This window comes from Andrographis paniculata, unplaced genomic scaffold (genome assembly GCF_009805555.1).
Source record: "Andrographis paniculata isolate CXL003 unplaced genomic scaffold, ASM980555v1 Contig52END, whole genome shotgun sequence".
Lineage (NCBI taxonomy): Eukaryota > Viridiplantae > Streptophyta > Magnoliopsida > Lamiales > Acanthaceae > Andrographis > Andrographis paniculata.
This window is the reverse complement of record NW_026137587.1, coordinates 6,035,095-6,057,531: the sequence shown is the minus strand read 5'-3', so window position 1 is coordinate 6,057,531 and position 22,437 is coordinate 6,035,095. Positions and strand designations below refer to the sequence as shown.

The 22,437-nt window shown below is 38.1% G+C and overlaps 6 protein-coding genes across 10 annotated transcripts; 2 read left to right on the top strand and 4 right to left on the bottom strand.

The window, feature by feature from the left end:
• The first annotated feature begins 604 nt into the window (after positions 1-604).
• On the top strand, positions 605-3,633 carry LOC127254354 (protein CHUP1, chloroplastic-like). The gene is made up of 6 exons (XM_051279437.1): positions 605-2,180; positions 2,389-2,520; positions 2,606-2,787; positions 2,891-3,002; positions 3,169-3,306; positions 3,401-3,633. Exons 1-6 carry the CDS (start codon positions 822-824, stop codon positions 3,521-3,523), a joined length of 2,046 nt encoding a protein of 681 aa, XP_051135394.1. The 5' UTR covers positions 605-821; the 3' UTR covers positions 3,524-3,633.
• A 424-nt stretch (positions 3,634-4,057) lies between these two features.
• On the bottom strand, positions 4,058-5,643 carry LOC127254356 (transcription factor bHLH30-like). Of its 4 annotated transcripts, none has more exons than XM_051279440.1 (3): positions 5,107-5,643; positions 4,738-5,022; positions 4,058-4,644 (listed from the first exon to the last, which is right to left on the bottom strand). In XM_051279440.1, the coding sequence occupies exons 2-3, from the start codon at positions 5,020-5,022 to the stop codon at positions 4,189-4,191; spliced, it is 741 nt and encodes a 246-aa protein (XP_051135397.1). In that variant the 5' UTR covers positions 5,107-5,643; the 3' UTR covers positions 4,058-4,188. The 4 variants fall into 4 exon arrangements, with proteins under 4 accessions (XP_051135397.1, XP_051135398.1, XP_051135399.1 ...); XM_051279441.1 differs by having other exon boundaries at positions 5,115-5,643; XM_051279442.1 differs by having other exon boundaries at positions 4,738-4,985; positions 5,115-5,643.
• A 143-nt stretch (positions 5,644-5,786) lies between these two features.
• Positions 5,787-9,668, bottom strand: LOC127254355 (uncharacterized). Its single transcript, XM_051279438.1, has 11 exons — positions 9,348-9,668; positions 8,396-8,540; positions 7,873-7,940; positions 7,519-7,589; positions 7,148-7,408; positions 6,876-7,039; positions 6,749-6,804; positions 6,604-6,656; positions 6,317-6,485; positions 6,144-6,241; positions 5,787-6,059 (listed from the first exon to the last, which is right to left on the bottom strand). The coding sequence occupies exons 1-11, from the start codon at positions 9,526-9,528 to the stop codon at positions 5,937-5,939; spliced, it is 1,389 nt and encodes a 462-aa protein (XP_051135395.1). The 5' UTR covers positions 9,529-9,668; the 3' UTR covers positions 5,787-5,936.
• Positions 9,669-9,993: 325 nt separating this feature from the next.
• LOC127254763 (olee1-like protein) lies at positions 9,994-11,008 on the top strand. Its single transcript, XM_051280034.1, has 2 exons — positions 9,994-10,266; positions 10,349-11,008. Exons 1-2 carry the CDS (start codon positions 10,080-10,082, stop codon positions 10,702-10,704), a joined length of 543 nt encoding a protein of 180 aa, XP_051135991.1. The 5' UTR covers positions 9,994-10,079; the 3' UTR covers positions 10,705-11,008.
• A 1,247-nt stretch (positions 11,009-12,255) lies between these two features.
• On the bottom strand, positions 12,256-13,179 carry LOC127253988 (dof zinc finger protein DOF1.5-like). The gene has a single exon (XM_051278821.1). The coding sequence runs from the start codon at positions 13,043-13,045 to the stop codon at positions 12,467-12,469; it is 579 nt and encodes a 192-aa protein (XP_051134778.1). The 5' UTR covers positions 13,046-13,179; the 3' UTR covers positions 12,256-12,466.
• A 2,315-nt stretch (positions 13,180-15,494) lies between these two features.
• LOC127254521 (protein SCAR1-like) lies at positions 15,495-21,395 on the bottom strand. Of its 2 annotated transcripts, none has more exons than XM_051279660.1 (9): positions 20,953-21,395; positions 20,311-20,474; positions 20,050-20,173; positions 19,841-19,973; positions 19,539-19,609; positions 16,441-19,447; positions 16,271-16,360; positions 15,860-15,970; positions 15,495-15,776 (listed from the first exon to the last, which is right to left on the bottom strand). In XM_051279660.1, exons 1-9 carry the CDS (start codon positions 21,105-21,107, stop codon positions 15,732-15,734), a joined length of 3,900 nt encoding a protein of 1,299 aa, XP_051135617.1. In that variant the 5' UTR covers positions 21,108-21,395; the 3' UTR covers positions 15,495-15,731. The 2 variants fall into 2 exon arrangements, with proteins under 2 accessions (XP_051135617.1, XP_051135618.1); XM_051279661.1 differs by having other exon boundaries at positions 19,539-19,606.
• Positions 21,396-22,437: the final 1,042 nt, after the last annotated feature.

The window sequence follows — 22,437 nt, the reverse complement described above, 5'->3', positions numbered from 1 at the left end:
CGTGTTTTCAATTTTATTTTCTAATTATTTATAAATAAATTACTCTCTTTGTCCCAAAAAAAAAAATGTCTACGTTGTTACTGTACATGAAAATTTAAATAAAAAATATATTAATAAAAATATTTGGATTAAGATTAAGATAATCAAATAGTTCGATCAAGAAAATTTTAAACTATAAAATTTAAAATATAATTAAAGTGTATAATTATATATATTTCTTTAAAAAAGTGACAAATTATTTAGAAGAAAAATAAAGAGAGTTGACACTTTATATACGGAAGAGAGGTAGTATTATTTTGCAAATGTTACGTAATTTACATTTAATATTTATTTTTATTTAACATATTAATTTGAATTCGAACCAAAAATTTTAATTAAAGATTGGTTCACGAGAGTGTCATGAATTAATCAATGTAGAAACAATTAATTAATTGTACGGAATTGGATTAAAGTTGTGTTTATTTTGAAGTTAAAATTTGAATGTGAGGAAGGGGGTGATGGGCATTTACGTAATTTCGGAGGAGGTGAGATGACCGTTCCTCGATGGGCGTGCAGAGTTAAAAAGGTTGCTAACTACCAACCAAACGGACCCTCACCTCACACAGTTCGCACTTTTTGCCATTTTGCTCTGGTTTTTTGGTTCGACAGGGAAGAAGACAGCGACGACTCATGGACGCTCATCCTCATTCGCATGCTTTATTCGTTATCCAGATGCAAATTCATTTCATATGCCCTAGCTAGCTGTGCTGTGAAAGGTTTTGGTAGGTAGACAGACTGGATAGATTATAGGTTGAATTGAAGCAAAGGCAGCAGCAGCGATAATGGTGGTGACTGGAAGAGTGAGAACTGCAATCGGATTGCAAAAATCGCCGTCCTGCAATAGAGCAACGCGTGAAGCATCTCCCAGGCCGGCGGCGGCTGCGGCGGCGTTGACGAAGTCGAGCTCTGCGAAGCTGGCGCATTCGCAGAAGGAGAAGGAGAAGCCGTCCGGCGCCGCCTTCTCGAGGTCTTTCGGAGTGTACTTCCCACGCTCGTCGTCTCAGGTGCAGCCTCGGCCTCCGGATGTGTCGGAACTCCTCCGGTTAGTTGAAGATTTGAGAGAGAGGGAGTCGCGGTTGAAGACTCAAGTGTTGGAGCAGAAACTGCTTAAGGAGTCTGCCGCCATTGTTCCGTTTCTTGAGAGCGAGGTTTCTACAAGGAAATTTGAAATCGAAAGGCTTGGGAAGAAAGTAGAATGTTTGGAAGTGGAGAACGAGAGGCTGAGGAATGAGAATGAGTTTTTACACATGGAACTGTCTAAGCAGAATCTCAAGTTTGATGAAAGAATCAAATGCATGCAGGATGAGCTATCTGACATTAAGAGAACAGTTACGGAGAGACAACAAGAGCAAGAGGAGTCTTCTTCTTCTTCTTCTTCCAGTGAAAAACTTACTGATGTAACAAATGGCAATAGATCTTGTTTTACAACCAGGTCTTTCAGAAAATGTGCGACTCAAAACAATATAGTGAGTCAGCTGCAACAGCATGTGAAGAACGAAGCTGCGGAGGTAAAGAAAGAGGAATTTAGCAGCGTGGTGGAGAATACTGAAACGAATAGCCATTCTCGATGCAGTTCTGACGAAATTCCAGAAGCTTCTGAAGTGGTAATGGGGATAAGAACGCGTGTTCCACGAATTCCCAAGCCGCCTCCGAGGCCATCTTCATCGTCTTCTTCCTCATTAACATCATCCGTCTCTTCGCCTGTTTACGGCTCTTCATCCTGTTCAGCGGATCGTGCATTAGCAGAGATTTCAAACATTCCGCCCCCACCTCCACCTCCGCCTCCGCAGCATCTGAAACCACCAGCAGCAGCAGCAGCTCCTCCTCCTCCGCATTTGTCAAAGGTAGCCGCTCCACCACCACCTCCTCCTCCTCCTCCTCCTCCATCAAAGGCGGCCGCTCTACCTCCTCCTCTTCCACCCCCTCCACCTTCCAACGGATTGAACTCCAAGCCAGTGGCTGCGAAGGTTAGCAGAGCTCCAGAGGTTGTTGAGTTTTACCATTCGCTAATGCGGAGGGATTCGAACTCCCGTCGTGATGCGTGCAGCGGAAATGGCTGCCCCTCCGAAGCCCAAGCGACAGGAGCTGCGGCTAAAGATATGATCGGAGAAATTGAGAACCGTTCTGCACATTTACTAGCGGTAACTTCTTAATTCTTTATCTCTTTAGTAATTACCGTGTGAAGCAAAGATTGCGTTCATACTTGAATCTAAGTCGATAATGCAGTAGAAGTTGATGAATGAATGACAATATCTAGATAAATATGCTTTTTATGCCTGCAAATGTAAACTGATTCCAGTATTAAGTATCTGAAATTTCTGCTGTGTATTTTAATAAAACTTACAACAGATTAAGACCGACGTAGAAACACAAGGTGATTTCATCAGGTTTCTGATTAAAGAAGTCGAAGGGGCTGCCTTCACTGACATTGAAGATGTTGTAGCTTTTGTGAAATGGCTAGATGATGAGCTCTCCTACTTGGTACTCTTTTCCCACGAGTGATTACTCTTTATATCTGGTATCTTCTTGATCAATAGTAATTTTTACCTTTAAATAATGTTATAAGGTGGACGAAAGGGCAGTGCTGAAGCATTTTGAATGGCCAGAACAGAAGGCAGATGCATTAAGAGAAGCAGCATTTGGATATGCTGATCTGAAGAAGTTGGATTCTGAAGTCTCATCTTTTTGTGATGATCCTAGACTGCCTTGTGGCCCTGCCCTCAAGAAAATTCACTCCTTGTTCGAAAAGTATGAGAATAAATATATACACATATATATATATATATTTATATATCTAAAAGCCGATGTTTACCTCTCTGTACTCACAATCTTGCTTGCATTGTGGGGGCAGATTGGAGCATGGTGTTTATAATTTGTCAAGAATGCGAGAATCAGCGACAAATCGCTACAAAGTGTGTCGAATACCAACAGATTGGATGCTGGACACTGGTTATTTGAGCCAGGTAAATATTTGCATACATTTCGTGGACCTTCCTTCTCTGTATGAGCTGATTCTCAGGTGTTTGTTAAGTTTCAAGGAACAGATATATTTTAAAAGTATCATTCACTCACTCTCTATAACAAATTTGAAGATGGAATTATGATAGTGAAACATATATATATGATCAGATGAAGATGGCATCAGTGAAACTGGCGATGAAGTACATGAAGAGAGTATCTGCAGAGCTTGGAGTCAATGGTGGGGGTAGCCCTGAAGAAGAAGAACTGATAGTTCAAGGTGTCAAGTTTGCCTTCCGAGTACACCAGGTAGGTTTGGTAATAACTAATGTGAGATTTCTTTCCAAATGAATTGATTTGAATTCAATTTTCATATATATTCGTTCGTATTGAATCATTTCAGTTTGCTGGTGGGTTCGACGTGGAGACAATGAAAGCATTCAAAGAGCTGAGAGATAAAGCAGAAAATGAGAAATTTGTTAGCAGCGGCAGGCCATCATCTTCTTCCTCTTCCTCTCTTTGCTAATAATCTGTAGCAAACTCAGCTTCAGATCAGACCAATATTTGTGAATTACTCCCCACGGTATTTATTCTATTTCATTATTTTATTATATAATTAGGTTTTATTTTATTTTATATTTATTTATCTTAATGGGATGTATATATATATATATATATTAATTAGTAAATATATTATAATATGAATAGTTTTATTTTTATGTTTCTTTAAACCAACATATCTGAAAACAAATTACTTTAATCAATGATTTATTTATTTATTTGTTATGGGCATTTTTATCTTTACCAATAAAATAAGATTTGATAATTTTGAAATTTTTATCAAAGTAATAATTGACCTTATGTTATTCAAGCTATATGCATATAGCTATCAATTATGTAGTACATTTATTTCCCATCGGCCAATGCACATGCACATATCAATTCCTTTTTTTTTTAATTTAATTAAAAAATAATAATATTTTAATATTTATATTTAGGATAAACAAAAATAATAAAAAAATACATTAAATTTGTTGTACACAAAACATCAAACCAGACATGATTTCAATTAAAAACTTTTATTAATTTCAAACCCAAACCCAAACTTTAAACAAACAAATCCGAGCTCGAGCTTATGTAAATAACTAAGCAAGAGCTTCGACATGTAAAAAGGTCACACCTTACCAAGCTTCAAGAATCAAACGGTAGAGACAGTCTCTGCCTTTTCCGGGGGAAAACCAACCGATCATACTCCGCCGATGCCGACACCTTATCAAGAACGTCTCCGAAAACCTGGCGGACCGATCCCGCCGCACATTCCCGAGCTGCGGCACTGCCATCACACGCTACTAAGAACACAGTCTTCATTCGACCTCCCAACGACGAAATCTCGCACTTCAAAACGCGCGCCGGGAGCCCATCCATCGCCCGTCTTATATCAGCCAGGAGCTCCGGTCTGTACTCGCAGCAAAGTCGAGCCTCCAGCAACACCTCGCCATTACCATCGCCGACATTATTCTCCACAACGGCGACCTCGACTGCATCACTGTCTGTCGGGATGTGCAGACCTTCGCTTGCCTGTGCTGCAGCCATCTTCAGTCGCTTCACTTGGCTGACGACCTCGGCCAGCAATGCAGCTTTGTCCATCTGTCCAAAATCAAGAATGAAAGAATCGGAAACAATACAACCTTATTATATATATATATATATAGATAGATAGATAGATAGATAGATAGATACCTTTCCGTTGTTTGGTACGAGGCTGCGAAGGGTGTCCAAATGTGCATTGATTCTTTCTCGTCTTCTCCTCTCGGCCTCGCTGTGGCTCTTCAAAGCAGCCACTGTCTTCGTCTCCGGAACCACACTTCTCTTCCTGGAATCCTTCACCGGCTGCTGTATCTCACCGTCGAAAACTAGTGGATGATTAACAATTGTGGAACGATCCGAGAATACGCCACAAGCTGAGTCGAAGGCCATACCATAAAGATCTTCGAAATCCATATGCGAATTTTCAGCAAGAATCATCTAAGTATGCAGATTAAAAGATAAGTGATTAAGAAAACAAATGCTTCATGCGTTTTAGGAAATCAGAGCATGAAGCATGCCTACATGTAAACCTGTTTCAATTTCTGCCTCCGTAAGGACAAAAGGCAGAAGCAAATTTAACAGTCTCTGGAAAACAAAAAACAAAGTTACGGGTCGAGGCCAGGAGGTCGAGTGGCAAGAGCAAACCAAAATGATAGCATAACTGATCGAATCTTAAGATTAGCAACAGAAGGAAGAACAAAAACAACAATCGCAGTAATCAATGGCATAGACATTATTCTATCAAGAATCAGGAAGAACTCTAGAAATCTTCGAAAAATATTATAGCCACAAAATGACTAAAGCAATCATCTGTAAGACGAAATCTGCAGTCTTGAATTCCTGCATTTGATGAACACTCAAAACGTTTAGAACATAGGAAATTCGGAATGAAATATGTGTGATGTATTAATACAGATTTAGGGAAGGGGAAGACAAGTGGGCTGCATACCTCATCAATGGAGTTTTTCTTTATCCAGAATTTAATATTGCTTCAAACTAAGCACAAGGAATTATTAAACCATTTGACAATAGATGGAGTGGACAAATCGGGTTTAACTGCCGGCAGCTACTCAAAGAAACAACACACATGCTGATTCAAGAATCAAGACTATATTCAATAATGCTTCACCAATTAATTTTGGTTGACTTTGGACATGATCGAAACAAATTAGGACACTACTTAACAGCATGACTAAGTACAGTTCATCTGTAATTAGCTGTAACTAATCTCATTTCTTTAATGTCATAGTCAACGGTAGTGTTCATACCAAAGTTGTCTTCTTTAGAGGCAAAAACTGATATTAAATATGTTTTATGGAAACCGGAATTATTGAGAGAGAGAAGATTGTGTGTTACAAATTAGCAGAAATGTACAAGGATGAGGAGTCTTGCTGCTTCTTTTCTTGCTGTTTGATGGTGTCGGCAACATGAGCAACCACTCCGGCTCCGGCGTTATGGAACCATTCGTTCTTCACCTGCAACAGAAAACATCAGGGACAGTTGAGGACAGACAAAGTCGGTAGAGAAAAAGTGTATGGAGATGGATGGGATCATGGTACATGGATGTTATTGTGGGCAAAGAAGGGCCAGAACGCCGAGTGGAAGCTGACATCAACTTTCATCCATCCTAGTCTCTGTAAACCGTGTATCATTTCCTCTGTCAAAAGAAAATTGCCATTGCACTGTCAGTATTAACTAAGTAGCTATCGTTCGACATTTGTTTGACAAGTACCTTCGACAATTTCATGATATTCAGTTGTGTTCTTTATGCTTGGCTCTGTTTGAGCAGCTTCCTTTGCTTTGGCTGCTTGGGGTGGGAAATGGGGGGCCTCTGATACGACTGGCGGGCAATACTCCACATCCATGACATGTTTGTAGCCATCCAAAGATTGCGTAGGGGGCTGACGGTTTCGAAAGTAAATCAGATCAGAAAAGTTATTTTCTGTAGTTTTAGCTTGAAACTGAGGAATTGATTGTATCGACAATGATGATTGATTGATAAGGCTGAATTTTAAGTACCTTAATAAGTTCCTTTTCTCGTCGTATGGAAGATGTGCGCCAACCAACCATATCTGCATTTGGTAAGAATTTCAATAATGAATGAAGTGAAAAACAAGATTTCGATATCTAGTGAGGCTACTTGGGGGTGTATTGGGATACATACGATCATAAGAAATGTTGGCATAAAGAACCCGGCATCTGAAAGCTCCAAGTGCAGATCTGTATAACAAACTATAGTTAAGTTTCAAAAGAAGCTGACAAATTCACAACAAAAGTAGACTAAAACTCACATGAATTTTCCATCTTCACTATCTGAGGCCATCCTTAATAAGAGTGGGGGCTTATCAGGCTTTCCATCGGTGAGAAACAATTGACTGCCAGTTCGACCCGTAAAAATTGGGGCAAGAGGAGCAGCAAGTTTCTCCAGGAAAGATACACCAAGAAGAAATGGAAGCTGAATCATGAGAGAGAAACAGTAGTTAAAATAGATGATGGCAAATAGTCGTAATTCAAGAAATAGAGAATCGATGACATTGGTTACATTCTCATCACCTGCCCCTACCTGCTTATTTCCTCTGACTCCAAGATGAGGGGTTGCCAGGGTAATAAAATTAATTGCTTGCAGCCCAGCAATGGAGCCTCTATTTGAAGAGTGCAAGGTTTTGAATTTTGTAGCCGGAGAGACAGCCTTATCATCTGATTGATAAGAGCCATTAGGACTATACAGCACGCTGATAGCGTATCTTGCGAATAAACCACCAAGTGAATGGGCTAGAAACGATATCTTCTTTAGGCTCTGTGTCTTCTTCACAACTTGCATGACCTGTTTATTATAGGAGCGAATTATCGATGGAAAGCTTACAGACATGATTCAGTGCAATGAGCTACACTAATATACAATCAAGAATAGGTAAAAATAAGCCCAATGCTTACTTCATCAGCCAGCCGTTTTCCAGCACCATCGATTCCAGTGAAAGTCTTAGTGTACATATTGCATGAGCTAGCTGGTATGCAACAACTGAGTCAATAGATAACTCTCACAACAAGAAACAGCATATTTAAAGAAATATTTATAATTGAAAACACCATAGCATCATTTATAAAATTCGTAGAAAATGTCTTCATTTTTCCATCTTTTTCATAAAGCGCATATGATTTTCTAAGATACTATTATCCCCAATAACCAAGCCAACAAAGAAACTATTTTCACTTTGTACCAAAGATTCACTATTAATGAAAACATAGCTCATCCCGGAGATAAAATTCTATACTGAAAAGTCAGCATACCATAAATCAAAAACTTTTTCCCTAACCGTCTCTTCAACTCTGCTTCAAAATATGTCCAGTCACTTGGGCTGCGATGCGTGGAAATTTCGATCAACATCAATATGATGTAAACAAGGCATTAGATAATGCATACAAACAAAGGGTGTGTTTGTTTGGGGGTTTGAATTTTGAGTTGGGATTTGAATAGTAAAAATTTTGAATTTGAATAGTTGTTTGATGTGATATAAATAGGTGATGATGTGATGTTTTGAATGTAAAATTGATTTTTAGTATAATATAAAAAATGAAAAATAGGTGTTTGATTTGATGTTTTTGGGGGGAAAATTTTGGATGAATAGTGGAATTTAATCCAAATCCATCAAACGAACACACCCAAAGAAGATAAGATATATCAGTCATTGAAATCAAAATTTGTACTGCAAAGGTTACTGGAGGATGCAAGAAATGCTCTTGGACTAAAATAAATTAGTACCATCATCACGAACATTGTGTCCATAAAGTTAACATGAAAGAGTACACGCACCTTGCCAAAATTCCATGTACAAGAACAAGAAGATGGTCGGGTTCGTCATCCGTATTAACTGCACCCCGAGGTGATGAAAGATTTCCCTGAGGCTTACTCATGGATTGAGCTCTAAGGCTTTTATGCATCCAGATATTCTTTAAGCCTGCAAGGGACAAAACAACATTTATGGGAAATATAAAAATACCTTCGAGAACATAGCAGTTCCAAATGCACAACAGCAACACAGTAAAGTAACAAGTATATCAAACCAAGAGAGCATAAGTTCCCACACAATCTAAGAAACGAATAAATGTCGTCAATTAGTAGCTGCATTCAATTTGACTCATGGATGAAGTTCCAGCAACTGGTTGATAACAAGTGTAAATTCAATTCTTCCATTGTAGGGAGAGGCAGAGGGCATTGTTGACAGTGGACTAAAAAATTGGGGGCTGCCAGAGCTGTTCGATACCCAATCCATTCATTAAGGATGAGATGCTGCTAACAAGATAAAAGCCATTTTTTTTTAATGAAATTCAAGATGCTACTCAAAAGATGAATTTATCAAGGATCGATTAATTGCTCAAAAGGAAAACTTCTATTCATTAAGGAGGTGATTCTACTCAAAAGATAAACCTCCTTAGAATTGCATTGACATTGTGATGACTACTTAATGGCTCTTAGTTGCAGATAAAGTCATTGTTGATCATAACTCACAAGGTTCTCTCTTCCTCTTTTTGTTTTCCCCAAATCAAATATGGCAGCAATACTTCAACAAGCATTCCACAGAACTAATTCGACTTTTAAACACACACCAATACAGTACGTGCTTATATATATATATATATTTATATATCTGTGTGTGTGTGTGTCATTCACTCTTCAAATCCTACATCATAAACTTCCTATCTGCAGACACTAATTTCAGAATGACCAGAATTTCAAGTGCAGAAAATAATTGGGCAATTAATACCTGAAAATGCCACGAAACTCAAGTTGTGTCGTCGGGAGCTGTGCCAATTAAAAGAAGAATAGGGCGACGGGGAGCAAGAACTGGAAGACGAAGGATTGGTATCGCAGCTAGGGTTTCCGTTGCGATTGGCACGAATTGAAGGCGTGAAGTGATAAAACAGAGGAGGCGCGGAGGACGCCATTCGTATCAGGCGCTATATATAGCAGTCAATCGCCGATAGAGTGGACGGCGGCCCTGTGGTGGCGTGCAAAAAATTTGGATGCATCTCAAACTCCCCTCCCATGCCGTAGGAGTGTTACACTATCCTCTGGCTCTGGCGCATTGCACCGCACCCATACCCACCCACCCTTAAGCCCATTCTCCGCCGTTGGATCGTGACGACACGACACACACCGTAGATTTTGTCTTTTTCATTCTTGTATTTTATACAAATGTACAGCATCGTTGACCTCCATTGATCTGTAAAATTCTTGATTTACTATTCCTAAAAATGCAAAAAAGACAGCTTTTTTTTTTTTTTGCTTATTGTAAAAATTGTATGTATATTTATAGTATTGTGAGTACGTGTGCGGACGGGAGAGTTCCATGGCTGAGTTAGTGTCAACAACCAGACATGAATAACCGCCGGAGGCCATAAATACCCGATTTGGTTCCAGGCAGATTCATCAATCCATCCATCAATCGATCAATTCAGAGAAAAGCAAATCGATTGGATACAAGAAACAATTCATAATGGCGAATCAAGCTCAAATTGCAGCAGCGTTGCTTGTCGTGTCAGCACTGTGCCTGATCTCCCTCCCGTCCGCCGCCGCCGCCGGCGGCCACCACCACGCCGGCGAGGAATTCTACGTTGAGGGCGAAGTCTACTGCGAAGTCTGCCGCGTCAATTTCATCAACAAGCTCAGCGAACTCATGTCAGGTACATATAAATTAGATTAGATCATCAAATCAATCGTCAATTCCATCAGAATCGAATAATTTGTAATTGGGCGGCGGTGCAGGTGCGAAGGTGAGGCTGGAGTGCCACGGCGAGGGGGCGAACAACATAACGTACACGGTGGAAGGGGAGACGGATTCGCAGGGGCATTTCAGGCTGAAGGTTGAAGGCGACCACGAGGAGGAGGAGTGCGCGGTGACGCTGGTGAAGAGCAACCGTGCCGACTGCGACGAGATTCCCGACGAGGGCTGGGCGACGATGCCGACGTCGAGAATCACTCTCACCAAGAACAATGGCTTCCATGGCGACACCCGCCAGGCCAATCCTTTGGGATTCTTGAAGAAGGAGCCATTGGCGGCCTGCGACGAACTCATCAAGGAACTCCGAGTCGATCAGGACGACGACCCAGATCATCCTTAATTGATTGATTGCCTCCATTAATGCTCCTTCGTTCGTGATTCCGTTCTGCGATTTAGTTTCTTGATTTTTAAAATTAGGGTTCTTAGCTGCTGCTGCTGCTGCTTCGTCTCCCATGCGATTCGGAGTTTTTAAGACCTCTTTTTCCTTTCCCCTTTCCCCTTTCGTTTTTTCATTTTTTAAGTTTTGGATTTATTTTTAAAAGGCTAATAAGATGATTAGTGTAGTGTGTTTGTTGTTTGGTGATGAGTGGAAATAAATTTCTACGAGTGTTTAATGTCCTTATTGTCAAAGTTTTTTGGTAAAGATTCATTTCTATCCTTAATTAGAGTTGGTAGTAATATTTCATGCACTCATGCATATATATTATTTATTTATATTATGGAAAATTATATCATTAATCTTTATACTTTATTAAAAATGAATGTAAGAGTACCTATGATTTTATTGTATAAAATGAATATTTTGTGTTACCATAAAATTTGTATAAAAGCATTCTAAAAAAAATGATAATTAAAAATTACATGTCTATTATACATACATATTGTCTATTCAATTTTTTTGTCTGTCGTTTAGATCATCATCTATTTAATTTTCACTTATTAATTAGCCGTTATAGGAAAATATACAATATATATTTTTATGTAATACATGATCGTTATAGGCAAAAAAAAAATAAAAAATAAAATTAAACAAGATTAAAAATATAAGCTCTCCTGATTATTTATTTCAATAATAGAGTATTATTTTAAAAATTTTACCTTATTTTATTTTTATTTAACATAATGTCATCCAAATTAAAAGCGATGTCACTCTTAGTTGTTAGAATTATTTTTTAATGTAGATTTTATGTTGAAACAATTAATATTTTATCATCATATTATATAAAATAGTGTGTATATTTTTAATAAAATACAAGACTTCTTTGTGCAATTTACTCACATACTATAAATGGGTGTATTGGATTTTTGTGCTTAATAATTTTTTCATTCAGTATTGAATTAAAGAATATGATCAATAATTAGCATGTATGTGTTGAAGCATTAAATTAAGCAAATCATAGTATTTTTTAAACCTATAAGAACTTAATCGATGCACTTGTTACTTAAGTAAAATAATGTAATTAATTCAGTATGAAATTTGTTGAAAGAAAAAATAATTTATAAATTTTACATATTTAATCTCGACATAGAAAATATCAAAATCTTATAAATATCTGTGTAATATTTATATATATATATATATATATTCTTGCAGCATATATAGCTTACAAAAGTAGCCTTTTGCATATGATTCTTATTCTAGAAGGAATAATTTTATTATTCTGATGGAAATGGAATCCACTCTATTCACATTATTGCAATTAATTAAATTATTCACTAACAACGAAATTATCAACACTTGATTTTGATATTATATTTCAGATAAGAATCAAATCAATTACTGCCGTTAGATTAGATCGATTCTATTCTTCATCAACGGCTGAGCTTTTTTACGCCTTAATTAATTTCGAATTATCATCATCAATTCAAGACCCATATTATACGCGTATCATACGATTAAAATACATACGTACGTACGCAAGAAAATTAATTACATACGGACTTAAAAATTTAGGACAGCCTGGCTGTCTGTACAGCAGGAGCCATTAAAAGTATCAATTTTGTTTTTTGTTTTTTGTTTTTTTGTTTTTTTTTTTTTAAATTTGATTAATTTTTTTTTTTTTTTAATTAAATAACTACAAGACAAGTTGGGAATTAGATGATCAGCAAGTTTGACTACCGGAGGCGAATCTCCTCCTCTTCCCGGCGAAGAGCTGCCGGAAACCGCCGCCGTGGTCGTCCTCCACCCGCCACTGGCAGTCGTCGACCACGGCGGCGGCGGCGGCGGCGTCGACGAAATCGAGGTGCTGAACCCGTCCGGAGGCGTCGAAGAAGCAGCCGTCGGAGAGGACCCGTCCAGGCGGCTTGGCCTTCCGGCGGCCGGCGCCGACGGGGACGTTCCGGAGGGCGCCGCCGGCGGTCCAATATCTCTGGCAGCCTTTGCAGAAGTGGCGGGGCTGATTAACGTTGTAGTTGTTGAAGTAGCAGAATTTGGTCTCCATACTTTTGCACCTCGGACAAGGGATGATCTTGTCGGGCCTTTTCTCCATCATCAGCTGCTGCTGGCCGTCGGATTTCTTGGGATTATCCTCACCGTCGGATGGCTTCTGATGGACGACGGAGATCGTCGCTCCGAACAGCTTGATCCCTGACGGCGGCGCGCTTATGTTAGAAGAAGACATAACTGGCGGCGGCGGCGGTGGTGATTGTGGTGGTGATCTATTATCTATACATACATACATACATATATATACATATATATATATATGGGTATAGGAATAAAAGGGCACGATTTAATTCATCAAGAAAGACGAAAAAAATCTGATCTCGGAGGGAGGGGGGGCGCTATTTTGGGGGGTGGGATATGTTCTTCTTACACAAACATATATATAGATATAGATATTAGATACAGAGACACGGATGTGTGTGTATATATGTGTGTGTATAGATGATATATGCTAAAAGTGGATAAAAAAGAATGAAAAAGAGGGGTTGAGAAGAAGGAGAGCCGCCAACAGGAAACAAGGTGGGTTGGATTAAAGGGTTGATGTTGAACTTTTTGTCTATGTAATGGTTTGAGTTTGGGGGGTCCATGGAGTGGAGGTCCAGATGGTTTTTAGATGAGTTTGTGGTTGGAGGTCCAAGGAGCTCCCACTTATGGTTCTTGAAATGAAATTACCTTGTTGAGTTAGTGGGGCCCCTGGCCAGGTATGTTGAGTACAAAGTGTTCAAAAGTGGAAGCATAAAGATAAAGGGATAAAGCTACAAAAGGGATTTTGATTTGATTAATCATAATGTTATTTTCTATTCTTTTATTTATTTATTTTAGTTTTAGTACAAGGAGATTTATCTGATTATTATTATTATTATGTATAGTATGGAGAGAGGTATATCATGTTCATGTGCTCTTTAGTCTTAACAATGAAGCTAATGGAAACAAAAGGGAAATAGATTTAAATATATATGTATATGTATGTATATATAAAGACAGTTGCAATTGTGCTGTCTATCCATGATATGTATAGGAATTTAAAAATGTGCACAACTATAACATATTTTTTTTGGAATACAGCATATGGGATGATTCCTCAATTTTTGATGATTAATTTCATAGAAATTAAATTAAAGATGGTTCCTTTTGAGGCATATATATATACTCGATATATAAGGTCATGTGTTGTGTTAAATTTGTTGCCTTTCTTTCTTTCTTTCTTACTTTCTTTCTATTTGGCCCTTTTGATCTCAATCACATGAATTATTGATGATGTTGTGGCGATCATTTGAGTGGGTTTCAATATGATCATGGGATTTTTTTTATGCTTTTTCTAAAGTTGTCTTTTTTTATTATTTAGTTGAATTTTTAAAATTTTGGCTGATGGAAAAGTAGCCTTATTTCCAACACTGCATTGTAATTTTCAAATAACCATTTTGGTTCTTTAGTGGGAAGAAAGGTAACAACTTTTTCTTTAGTTCTTTAGTCTCTCTTTTAAACACCAAAAACTATATATATATATATATATATATTCAGGCATCATATTTTTTTATACAACAGACTATCGTATATTTAATTTACTCGAAAAAAAAAAAGGAAAACAATATGAAATGGGAATTATTGAAACGAGATAATTTTTCTGTACTTTAAATTTATAGAATCCTGAAATCACCTACTGTTGACCATGAACAGATTAATGCATCACGAGTAAAAGAGAAAAACAATTCTATTAATTAATTATATAGAAGTTTGGGGGACTAAATATATCTACCAAAATAAATAAATAAATAAATATCTTAGATTTTGATAATGGGATAGTATTGGAAAGTTGAATCAACATGTTGCTTGCTTATGTGGCTAACAATGAATAATAATATTCAACTTGGCTTTACTTAATGATGATGAGAATAAAAGAAAGTCCCCCTTCTTTTCCTTTCACTCAAATCAATATTATTTATCAAAAAGGAATTAAAAATTGCAGTGTCTAACCATTAAAAGAAAGCTAAAAAGTTATGGAGCATTATGATAAGAAAATCACAATTTTTTTATTATTAACTTTACACACAATAGAAAGAATGAAAAAGTAAAGAAGAAGAAAAAAAAAAAAAAAAAAAAAAAAAAAAGCTCCTACAGAATGACCTGTAGATGCATGCACTGCATCCTATTCTGGATCATCTTTACTATGCTACTTCTTAGAATTCATTTAGTTCAAATACCATTTTTTCGACACGTGGAATGGGCAAAATCTTGTAATAGATTCTGTAATACTAAATCTATGAGGTGCATAAATGAACATTTCAAATGCATAGAAATAAGAACACAATTTCCCCTGTTTCTTATGGTAATTGCTTTAACAGCAGTGGCACAGTCAAATGAGTTTATTTATTTTGGATTATACAACACAAGCCAAACAAGTTTGATGCCTACATTCTTTACTAATGTTGTCTTTTCACCTGCCCTTTTAAGGGTTTGAGTTGGTGCTCAGAATGTATGTATGTATGGCTTGCTTTTTCAGTTAGGCACTGGTCAACCTTATCCTACCTTTCCTCTTAGTTTCAATCATTAATGTAGATGGAATTCCTAGGGAAAATACAATGCCAACTATGTGGTTTCCAATTATGTTCAGCATAGTGCCAAAAGGATTGGTCAAATTGTCATTTCTTGGAACATATACAGGACAAGAAATGAAAAGTAGAAAGTTGTGAAATAAAAGTAGGATTTCACATTCAACTCAAGCATTGCATATGAAGTTTAACACAGCCTCTGATTTTCCACCTAATTCATGCTAAAGCCTTGTTTTCGACACAGAAGGAAAAATAAAATAAAGGCCTACACATAGATGATTTAATCACATGAAAGAATTAAAACAGGGTTATTGACTGATATGTACCACATTGGTTGCTGAATTTCACTTCTGAATAACCGGAGCTGGGCTTTTAAGTATCGCTCCAACCCCCGTCGTCTTCGTCGCTTCCGACAGCCTGAATCAATGAAGGACTTATACAGTTAGTAGCAGACAAATGCTAGCCCTGGTTTTATAAATGGTGTTTAGTGAGTGGGGTACCTGGCGTATTGCATTTGCCTTCTTCAGAATTGCGGTGACTTGAACATGAGATGAGACCTCGGCCGGCGGTGGAGTAGGTTTGTCTATAAAAGTTGGCCGTAGATTGAATGACTGTCATTGCGCACACACACACACACAAACTTAGTACATAAAAAGGCAAATGGTATGGCATAACAGTGCAGAAAATTCTCGAGGAATTGAGATCAGTATTCCTGTGTTGGTAGCTGCTGCTTGCAATGAAAGAGCTCAAGAAAAAAATTTCAAGATTTCATGCCAAGAGACACCATACTACAAATTTTATGAAATGGCAAGACAGACTCAGGTCAACGAATATTCCATGTAAACCTGTAAATGCCGCATAATAGTAAACTTTTAATTAAAACTTAAAAGGATAGGCGTGTAGTAACTTACTCTCATTCTAATTTGTTGCAGGAAGTCCCCTGTTTCATTAATGCTCTTGCCCTGAAAAGTTTCCCTTTGTCCATTTGTCACAGGTGTAGACTGCAAAATACACAAACAGGTTAATTATAAGATTCTAACTGGGGTAATGACTAGGTAAGAAATGGGTAGAAATATGTGACCTTGCATTTCTGCAGATTTTCGATATCAATGTGATCTCCATTAGAAGGAGCTGGTTTAGGCTGGGAAATTGTGGTTGACAAATGTTTACGATGATATCCATAATAAGAATCTTCAGGCATTGTATCAAGCTGGCTTCTTGCGCCATCGACATGGGGCGTCATATCTTGCCTTTGAACTGGGGGAAGAGGTGGAGGTTCAGGGGAAGATTCAAACTGTGGCTTCACAATGCTCTTTTGGCTGGCGCCATTTCTTAACTCTTTCCTAAACGAGTGACCTAAGGACCCTGAACTTTGATGATCAAACATTTGAGAAGACTGAGAATTTTGCGAGCTAGTTCCAACAGTCGGAAACTCACAGCTGTTGTGGATGTCTTCATGGCTTCTCCTAGCTTTTTCTGGAACACTTGACACAGACTCTGTCAATGAGATCCTGCGAAGGGCATCATACAATTCAGGGTCCTTGCTAGGAGGGGATCCGCTTGATTCCCACTGCTCAGAATTTGACTCAGACTGAACACTTCGACAATCATCTGATACAGAAGGTGATGATCTATAGAATGTGTCGTCATCTGAGTCAGAGCCAACATCGTGCCGTGTGATGGGGTTCTCTGGGACCAACTGAAATGAAGGAAATATATCACCAGCACTTCTGCTATTAGTGTTTCCTTCAGGGAACTTTAGCTTCAGCTTTGACGTCTCAAACCCATCCATGGGTTGAAATGATATCTTCATGTGCTGAAGTGGTGGTGACGAAGAAGGTGATAACCTAGGAGATTCACCACAAAGACCTTTGTTTTGTCCAGAATATTTACCAAATGCAGCACTTCGATGGTTTTTCTGCTCAAATCCATTATTAGCACGCTGTAAGCCAACGGCATGGGAATTTTCATCCCCACCAGGCAGCAACTTTTTATTTGAACCATTTGGTTGCAGCCCACTGCTGAATCCCAACATTTGAGGTGAACTTCCATTTCTGATAGTCGGGAATGCTGAATTGACAGATATATGATTTCCAGATGCTGGTGCACTTGAGCCAATAGAACTGGTATTTGAATGAAGTGAAGATCCCAATTTACTGAGATCAATATTCAAAGCAGCAGGTGAGATTTTCCATGATGGCTTCCTCGATGATGCAGCACATTCTTGGTATTCATGGCTGTTAGAGCTACTCATATCATGACCCTCTTCAGTACTTATGATGTTCTCCGACTGATGATGTGAGTTAACATTTTTGCCAACTGGATCTTGTTGGATACCATTCCCTCCGCTAAAATCAGGTGGTTTTGAAGGCATAAGTCCCAACAACCCACCATTAGTCCAGAATGTAACCGAAGAGATGCTAGAAGTGTCTGATCCATGTTTCTGAGACTCAAGACTGCTCGTTCCATCACTAATTGGCATCCTTGACTTTCTGTCTTTGACATTTGGTGATACAGAACATGAAACTGATTCTACATTGTTCCCAGAAATGATGCTGCCATTCTTCTCAGTATCAACACTCTGTGGATTGTCTGGAATCATTGAGAACCCATCTATTCCAGATGGCTGTAAAGTTTTATCAAGTTTGGGGATGGAACTTACATCATCTTTTGCCTGGAATGGACCGCCTGCAATTGATGAGATGCCGTTCATCTGAGATGAATTTAGAGTCTTATTAACCGAAGAACCTGAGTCATGGGCATCTTCCGCCACAAGTGAATTGCCTGGAGCTGTTGACATGGCATCTGTTTGAGAAACTCTTAAGGCCTTGTCAACTGCGACTGAGATAAATTCATCCTTCGCCTGGTGCGGAGGACTGCCTGGAGTTGATGGCACAGCATCCATTTGCGACACTTGTAAGGTCTTGTCAATAGAGGCAGGGATAAATTCATATTTATCTTTTGTCCGGTGCAGACGATTGCCTGGGGATAATGACACGGCTTCTGGTTGAAACAATTGTAAGGTCTTTTCAACAGAGACATGGATAAATTCATCTTTAGCTTGGCGGGGAGGACTGCCAGGAACTGATGGTATGGCATCAGTTTGAGACAACTGTAAGGCTTTCTCGGCCGAGGCTGAGATAAACTCATCTTTTGCTTGGTGCGGACTGCCTGGAGTTGATGACACGGCCTCTGTTTGAGTCAATTGTAAGGCCCTTTCATCCAAGGAGGCTGCAATCGACTCGTCTTTTCTGGCTACTCCATTGATTAAACCATTAGCTTCCTGAGGAGATTTCAGAGACACAGAATCGAGATGTCCACAGCTTGTATCGGCCAGAGAAGTAAGAGAATCATTGGCCTGAATATTACATTCAAGACTCGAATATTGAAACTCCAAATTCTGTCCCTCAGTCTGGCATACTATACCACGTACTCTGTTATCCTCCAAGTTTGAGTATTGCTGTAGCTCTTTCTTTTTACCCAAGTCAGCATCAGTGTCACTTTCTGACTCGATGGTATTAAGTGCATCCATAAATTGATCAGTTTCACTCTCAATATCGTCGAGATGAGTATCAGTACTTTCTGCAGTTGCCAGCATGGTTCGTGGCTGGACATCCATCTTCTCAATTGCTTCAAGTTCAAGAGCATTATCACCTATGGTTTCCAGATTAAGATTTGGAGAAAATGACTCTACAAGTCCATTATGATTGTCCGGAATCACGACATCACCATTAGACTCCCTTCTGATATGATCAAGCGTCTCTCCATTTTCATCCCAAGTGACAGAAGACAAACTAGCAGACTGATCTTGAGACAGATTAATATCGACGCATGCATCTGCTGTTTTCTCTCTAAGAAAATCATAGTCTAGGAAATCACTGTTGCGCCTCATGACAGGAGAAGACATGGATTCTCTGGACTCTGGCTCTTCATGCTGCACTGAGTAACTAGGTTGGGAATCACCTTCAGTGTAGCCAGATCCGTTTTTCAAATCTAAATTCGATTGTTCATCCAACTCTGATCTTAATGTTGTTGCTGTTGGTGTCGGCGAAGGATGCCCGCCAATATTGAGCTGAGTAAATTGCATTCTGTAATATTAAATCATCACTAACTTTAGTCATTGTAATGCAAAATCACCAATATCCATATCAAATGATCAAACAATCATTGAGAATTCACCTGCCACTGTTATGAGAAAATGATGCATCCCGTGATACTTCTCCATTGCTGGTCCATGACCTTCTTTTCTGCTAAGGTTTCAACACACCTCAGTCAAAAAAGAATTTACTACATGAAATGAAAATATAAAACACATTTCATAATTCTCAACATTATGAGGAAGCCAAACAGTGTATGTGGTGCTGTGGATTCTTTCTCATATTTTCAATTGGTTAAATCAGTTCAAGACAATCCACTCTAACAAGAGGACATGCTGACATTCATTATGATTCTTAGGGCTTATCCCTTGGAAGAAAATTTACCTTAAACCTGCGACTCTTTTTATCTTTTGAGATTTTCTTAGCACTAACCACGCCAGATGCCACAGATGATCTCTTGAAAAAGGTTGGATCTGAATACCTTTTCAAGCAAGATCCAGGGCCACCGGTGTCAAACCTACAAGAAAAGCAGGGATTTAAAGTGCATGGCTGAAAATTGGGGAGCACTAGACTGTGTTTCAGAGTTGTCAAACCTATCGAGCAAGTGCAGATTTGGAAGATCACGACAGTCTTCATAAGTGTCCATAATAAATGGAGGCACTTCACTGTACAAAAAATGACTATGTCGACTTCGGATGCGTGTATGCCAATTGACGCCTGAAAAAATTAAACTTTCTATAAAAACTTGAAAGATCGACCAATAATTTAAAGTGCAATGGAGCAACTGCCATTGTATGTTGGAAGGGGGAAAAGATAATTAAGTTTGATATTGGGAAGCTGAGATTTTACCATACCAGCTGTATATGCAAAGTGCAAATGGCTCTTCTGCGAAAGCACGACCTTCTCAAGAGGTGAAAGTGCAGCTTCAATTCGTTGAGCACGATCCATCAACTTCCGGCTTCTGGAAGATGTTTTTGTCACTTCTTCCTGCAAGCCATGGAAAACTTCTCCGGCAAACCTACATGTTATTTCAGATTAGGGTAAACATTCGTCGATGAAGAACACAAACAGTTAATGCAGGAAAATAACTTCAACAAGTATCCATTCATCCATTTTGGAAATTGAAAATCAGCAACAATACTGTGCTATCCAATGCAACCTTCCCAAGTTCTATAGTTTATATCTGAGTCTTCTTCTTCGTTGCACTACTCCAATTTGCACCTCCCAACTTCTTCCAAATTCAACATCTTAACCTAAAGGATTTCCTTTTATGGCAGAAATTTAAAAGCAGAATATAAAGTACGATAATTAAAGAAAATGGCCATTGATTCCCATTCCATATTAAACTATCTTCAACAAACACTTCACTAATTCAAACAACCAAATATTTAATTGTTATTCCCAAATTAGAATTCTTCAAAACCCTACACATAATTACACTAGAAATACCCTAGAGCAAGAATACAAAATTGACAGCAGAAATAAACGAAGCTCACTCAGCGAGATCACCAAGCTGACGCAGAACTCCGACGAGACCGGCGACGGTGATTCCTTCGAGAATCTCCTTCGGATCTTCCTTACTGGCTTCCCTGTACAACTCCGGCGCTCCGAGCGCGTATTCATTCCTCACCTCCACTCTCACCAAAGGCATCTTTTTTCCAGACCAAATGAGCTCCGAACTTCCTCCAAACCCAAGAACCGCAGTGTAGAAACAAATGGAATGCGAAATGAATGCTTCAGGATTAAATGAAAGAATGGGGAGTTAGAGGAACTGAAAGCGAAAGCTCCACAAACAATTAGGTGAGGAGATTGCAGCAGCTTAGCTTCCCCGACAGCGAAAAGGGCCGCGACAAAGAGAGCGAATCGGAGAGAAGGTAGAAGACATTGCCAACTCTGGAAGCCATTCCCGATAGCAGCGTCTGCACTGTATCTGATAAACAGTGATGTCCAAAAAGACGGAAATACCCTTCTATGTACTGACCAAAATCAACCTACTTTTTCCGAAATGACGGGATTGCCCCTGTAAAGTACGGTACCCTTGGCCTCTACCGGCTTTCCGGCGTTATAATATTCCGTCACTCCGCTGATGAGTTTTGGGTTCATTTGGTGAGCTCCCAGGACCTCAGGACCGGGAATGAATCGCTCCACTGTGTCTGATCCATCTGGAGTCGAAATCCATGGATCTCTCAAGAACGATAAATAATTTATTGATTAATTACATCTTTGTTGCATGTTTATTTTATTGGAGTTAGCTTTATTGTTTAGTTAAAATTGGAAAAAATTGGCACAACTTTCATTAATTAATATATAATATTATCATTGTCAGTATTAAATTATTTTGTGATATTAATTAAGATAGATCCTTATCAATTTTAATACTAATTGTTTTTTTTTCCCACCCATCAATCAATTCAGAAAGATACCATTACCACCGTATCTTTGTTATCTTCTCCATGTCTGATTCAAGACACACTCACCTAATATTAGTACTGTTATTTTAATTATTACTATATGATATGTTTAAATTAAAAAAAAAAAAGTAATATTTTTTAAAAAAGAAATTGAGATATTAAATATAAACACTAAGGGTATCTTTTTTTTATTTTAATTTTTTCAAATTTTACTATTTAGATTATGTATTTTTCGAAAAAAAAAAATTTTTTTTTTTCTAACAAAACATCACATCAATCATTATTTTAATACTAAATTCAAATCAAAATTTCTCAAACTCAATCAAAAGAAACACAACCTAAGATTTTTGTATGAAATTTGACTATAATTTAAATAGTATTTTAATATAATATTTTATAAAAAAATAAAAAATTGTATAACAAGTTTGTATTTGAAATGCAACCAAACACACTTCAAAATCAAAGCAACAAATATTGTGTTTGCTTAAATAAGTAGTATTTTAATATGATATTTTATATAAAAAATATATATATATTATAATATAATAAAAAAATATACACAACACTGTA

Excerpts from the sequence above, each read along its gene's own strand:
- LOC127254354 (XM_051279437.1), top strand. The coding sequence starts at position 822 with ATGGTGGTGACTGGAAGAGTGAGAACTGCAATCGGATTGCAAAAATCG. Across the intron at positions 2,788-2,890 it reads ATTCACTCCTTGTTCGAAAA|ATTGGAGCATGGTGTTTATA; the intron begins GTATGAGAATAA and ends TTGTGGGGGCAG. Across the intron at positions 3,003-3,168 it reads ACACTGGTTATTTGAGCCAG|ATGAAGATGGCATCAGTGAA; the intron begins GTAAATATTTGC and ends ATATATGATCAG.
- LOC127254356 (XM_051279439.1), bottom strand. The coding sequence starts at position 5,022 with ATGATTCTTGCTGAAAATTCGCATATGGATTTCGAAGATCTTTATGGT. Across the intron at positions 4,645-4,737 it reads TCGTACCAAACAACGGAAAG|ATGGACAAAGCTGCATTGCT; the intron begins GTATCTATCTAT and ends GATTTTGGACAG.
- LOC127254355 (XM_051279438.1), bottom strand. The coding sequence starts at position 9,528 with ATGGCGTCCTCCGCGCCTCCTCTGTTTTATCACTTCACGCCTTCAATT. Across the intron at positions 6,805-6,875 it reads AGTGAAGATGGAAAATTCAT|ATCTGCACTTGGAGCTTTCA; the intron begins GTGAGTTTTAGT and ends TTTGTTATACAG. Across the intron at positions 6,657-6,748 it reads TGCCAACATTTCTTATGATC|ATATGGTTGGTTGGCGCACA; the intron begins GTATGTATCCCA and ends TACCAAATGCAG.
- LOC127254763 (XM_051280034.1), top strand. The coding sequence starts at position 10,080 with ATGGCGAATCAAGCTCAAATTGCAGCAGCGTTGCTTGTCGTGTCAGCA. Across the intron at positions 10,267-10,348 it reads GCTCAGCGAACTCATGTCAG|GTGCGAAGGTGAGGCTGGAG; the intron begins GTACATATAAAT and ends GCGGCGGTGCAG.
- LOC127253988 (XM_051278821.1), bottom strand. The coding sequence starts at position 13,045 with ATGTATGTATGTATAGATAATAGATCACCACCACAATCACCACCGCCG.
- LOC127254521 (XM_051279660.1), bottom strand. The coding sequence starts at position 21,107 with ATGCCTTTGGTGAGAGTGGAGGTGAGGAATGAATACGCGCTCGGAGCG. Across the intron at positions 16,361-16,440 it reads AAAATCTGCAGAAATGCAAG|TCTACACCTGTGACAAATGG; the intron begins GTCACATATTTC and ends TGTATTTTGCAG. Across the intron at positions 15,777-15,859 it reads AGGCAAATGCAATACGCCAG|GCTGTCGGAAGCGACGAAGA; the intron begins GTACCCCACTCA and ends TCATTGATTCAG.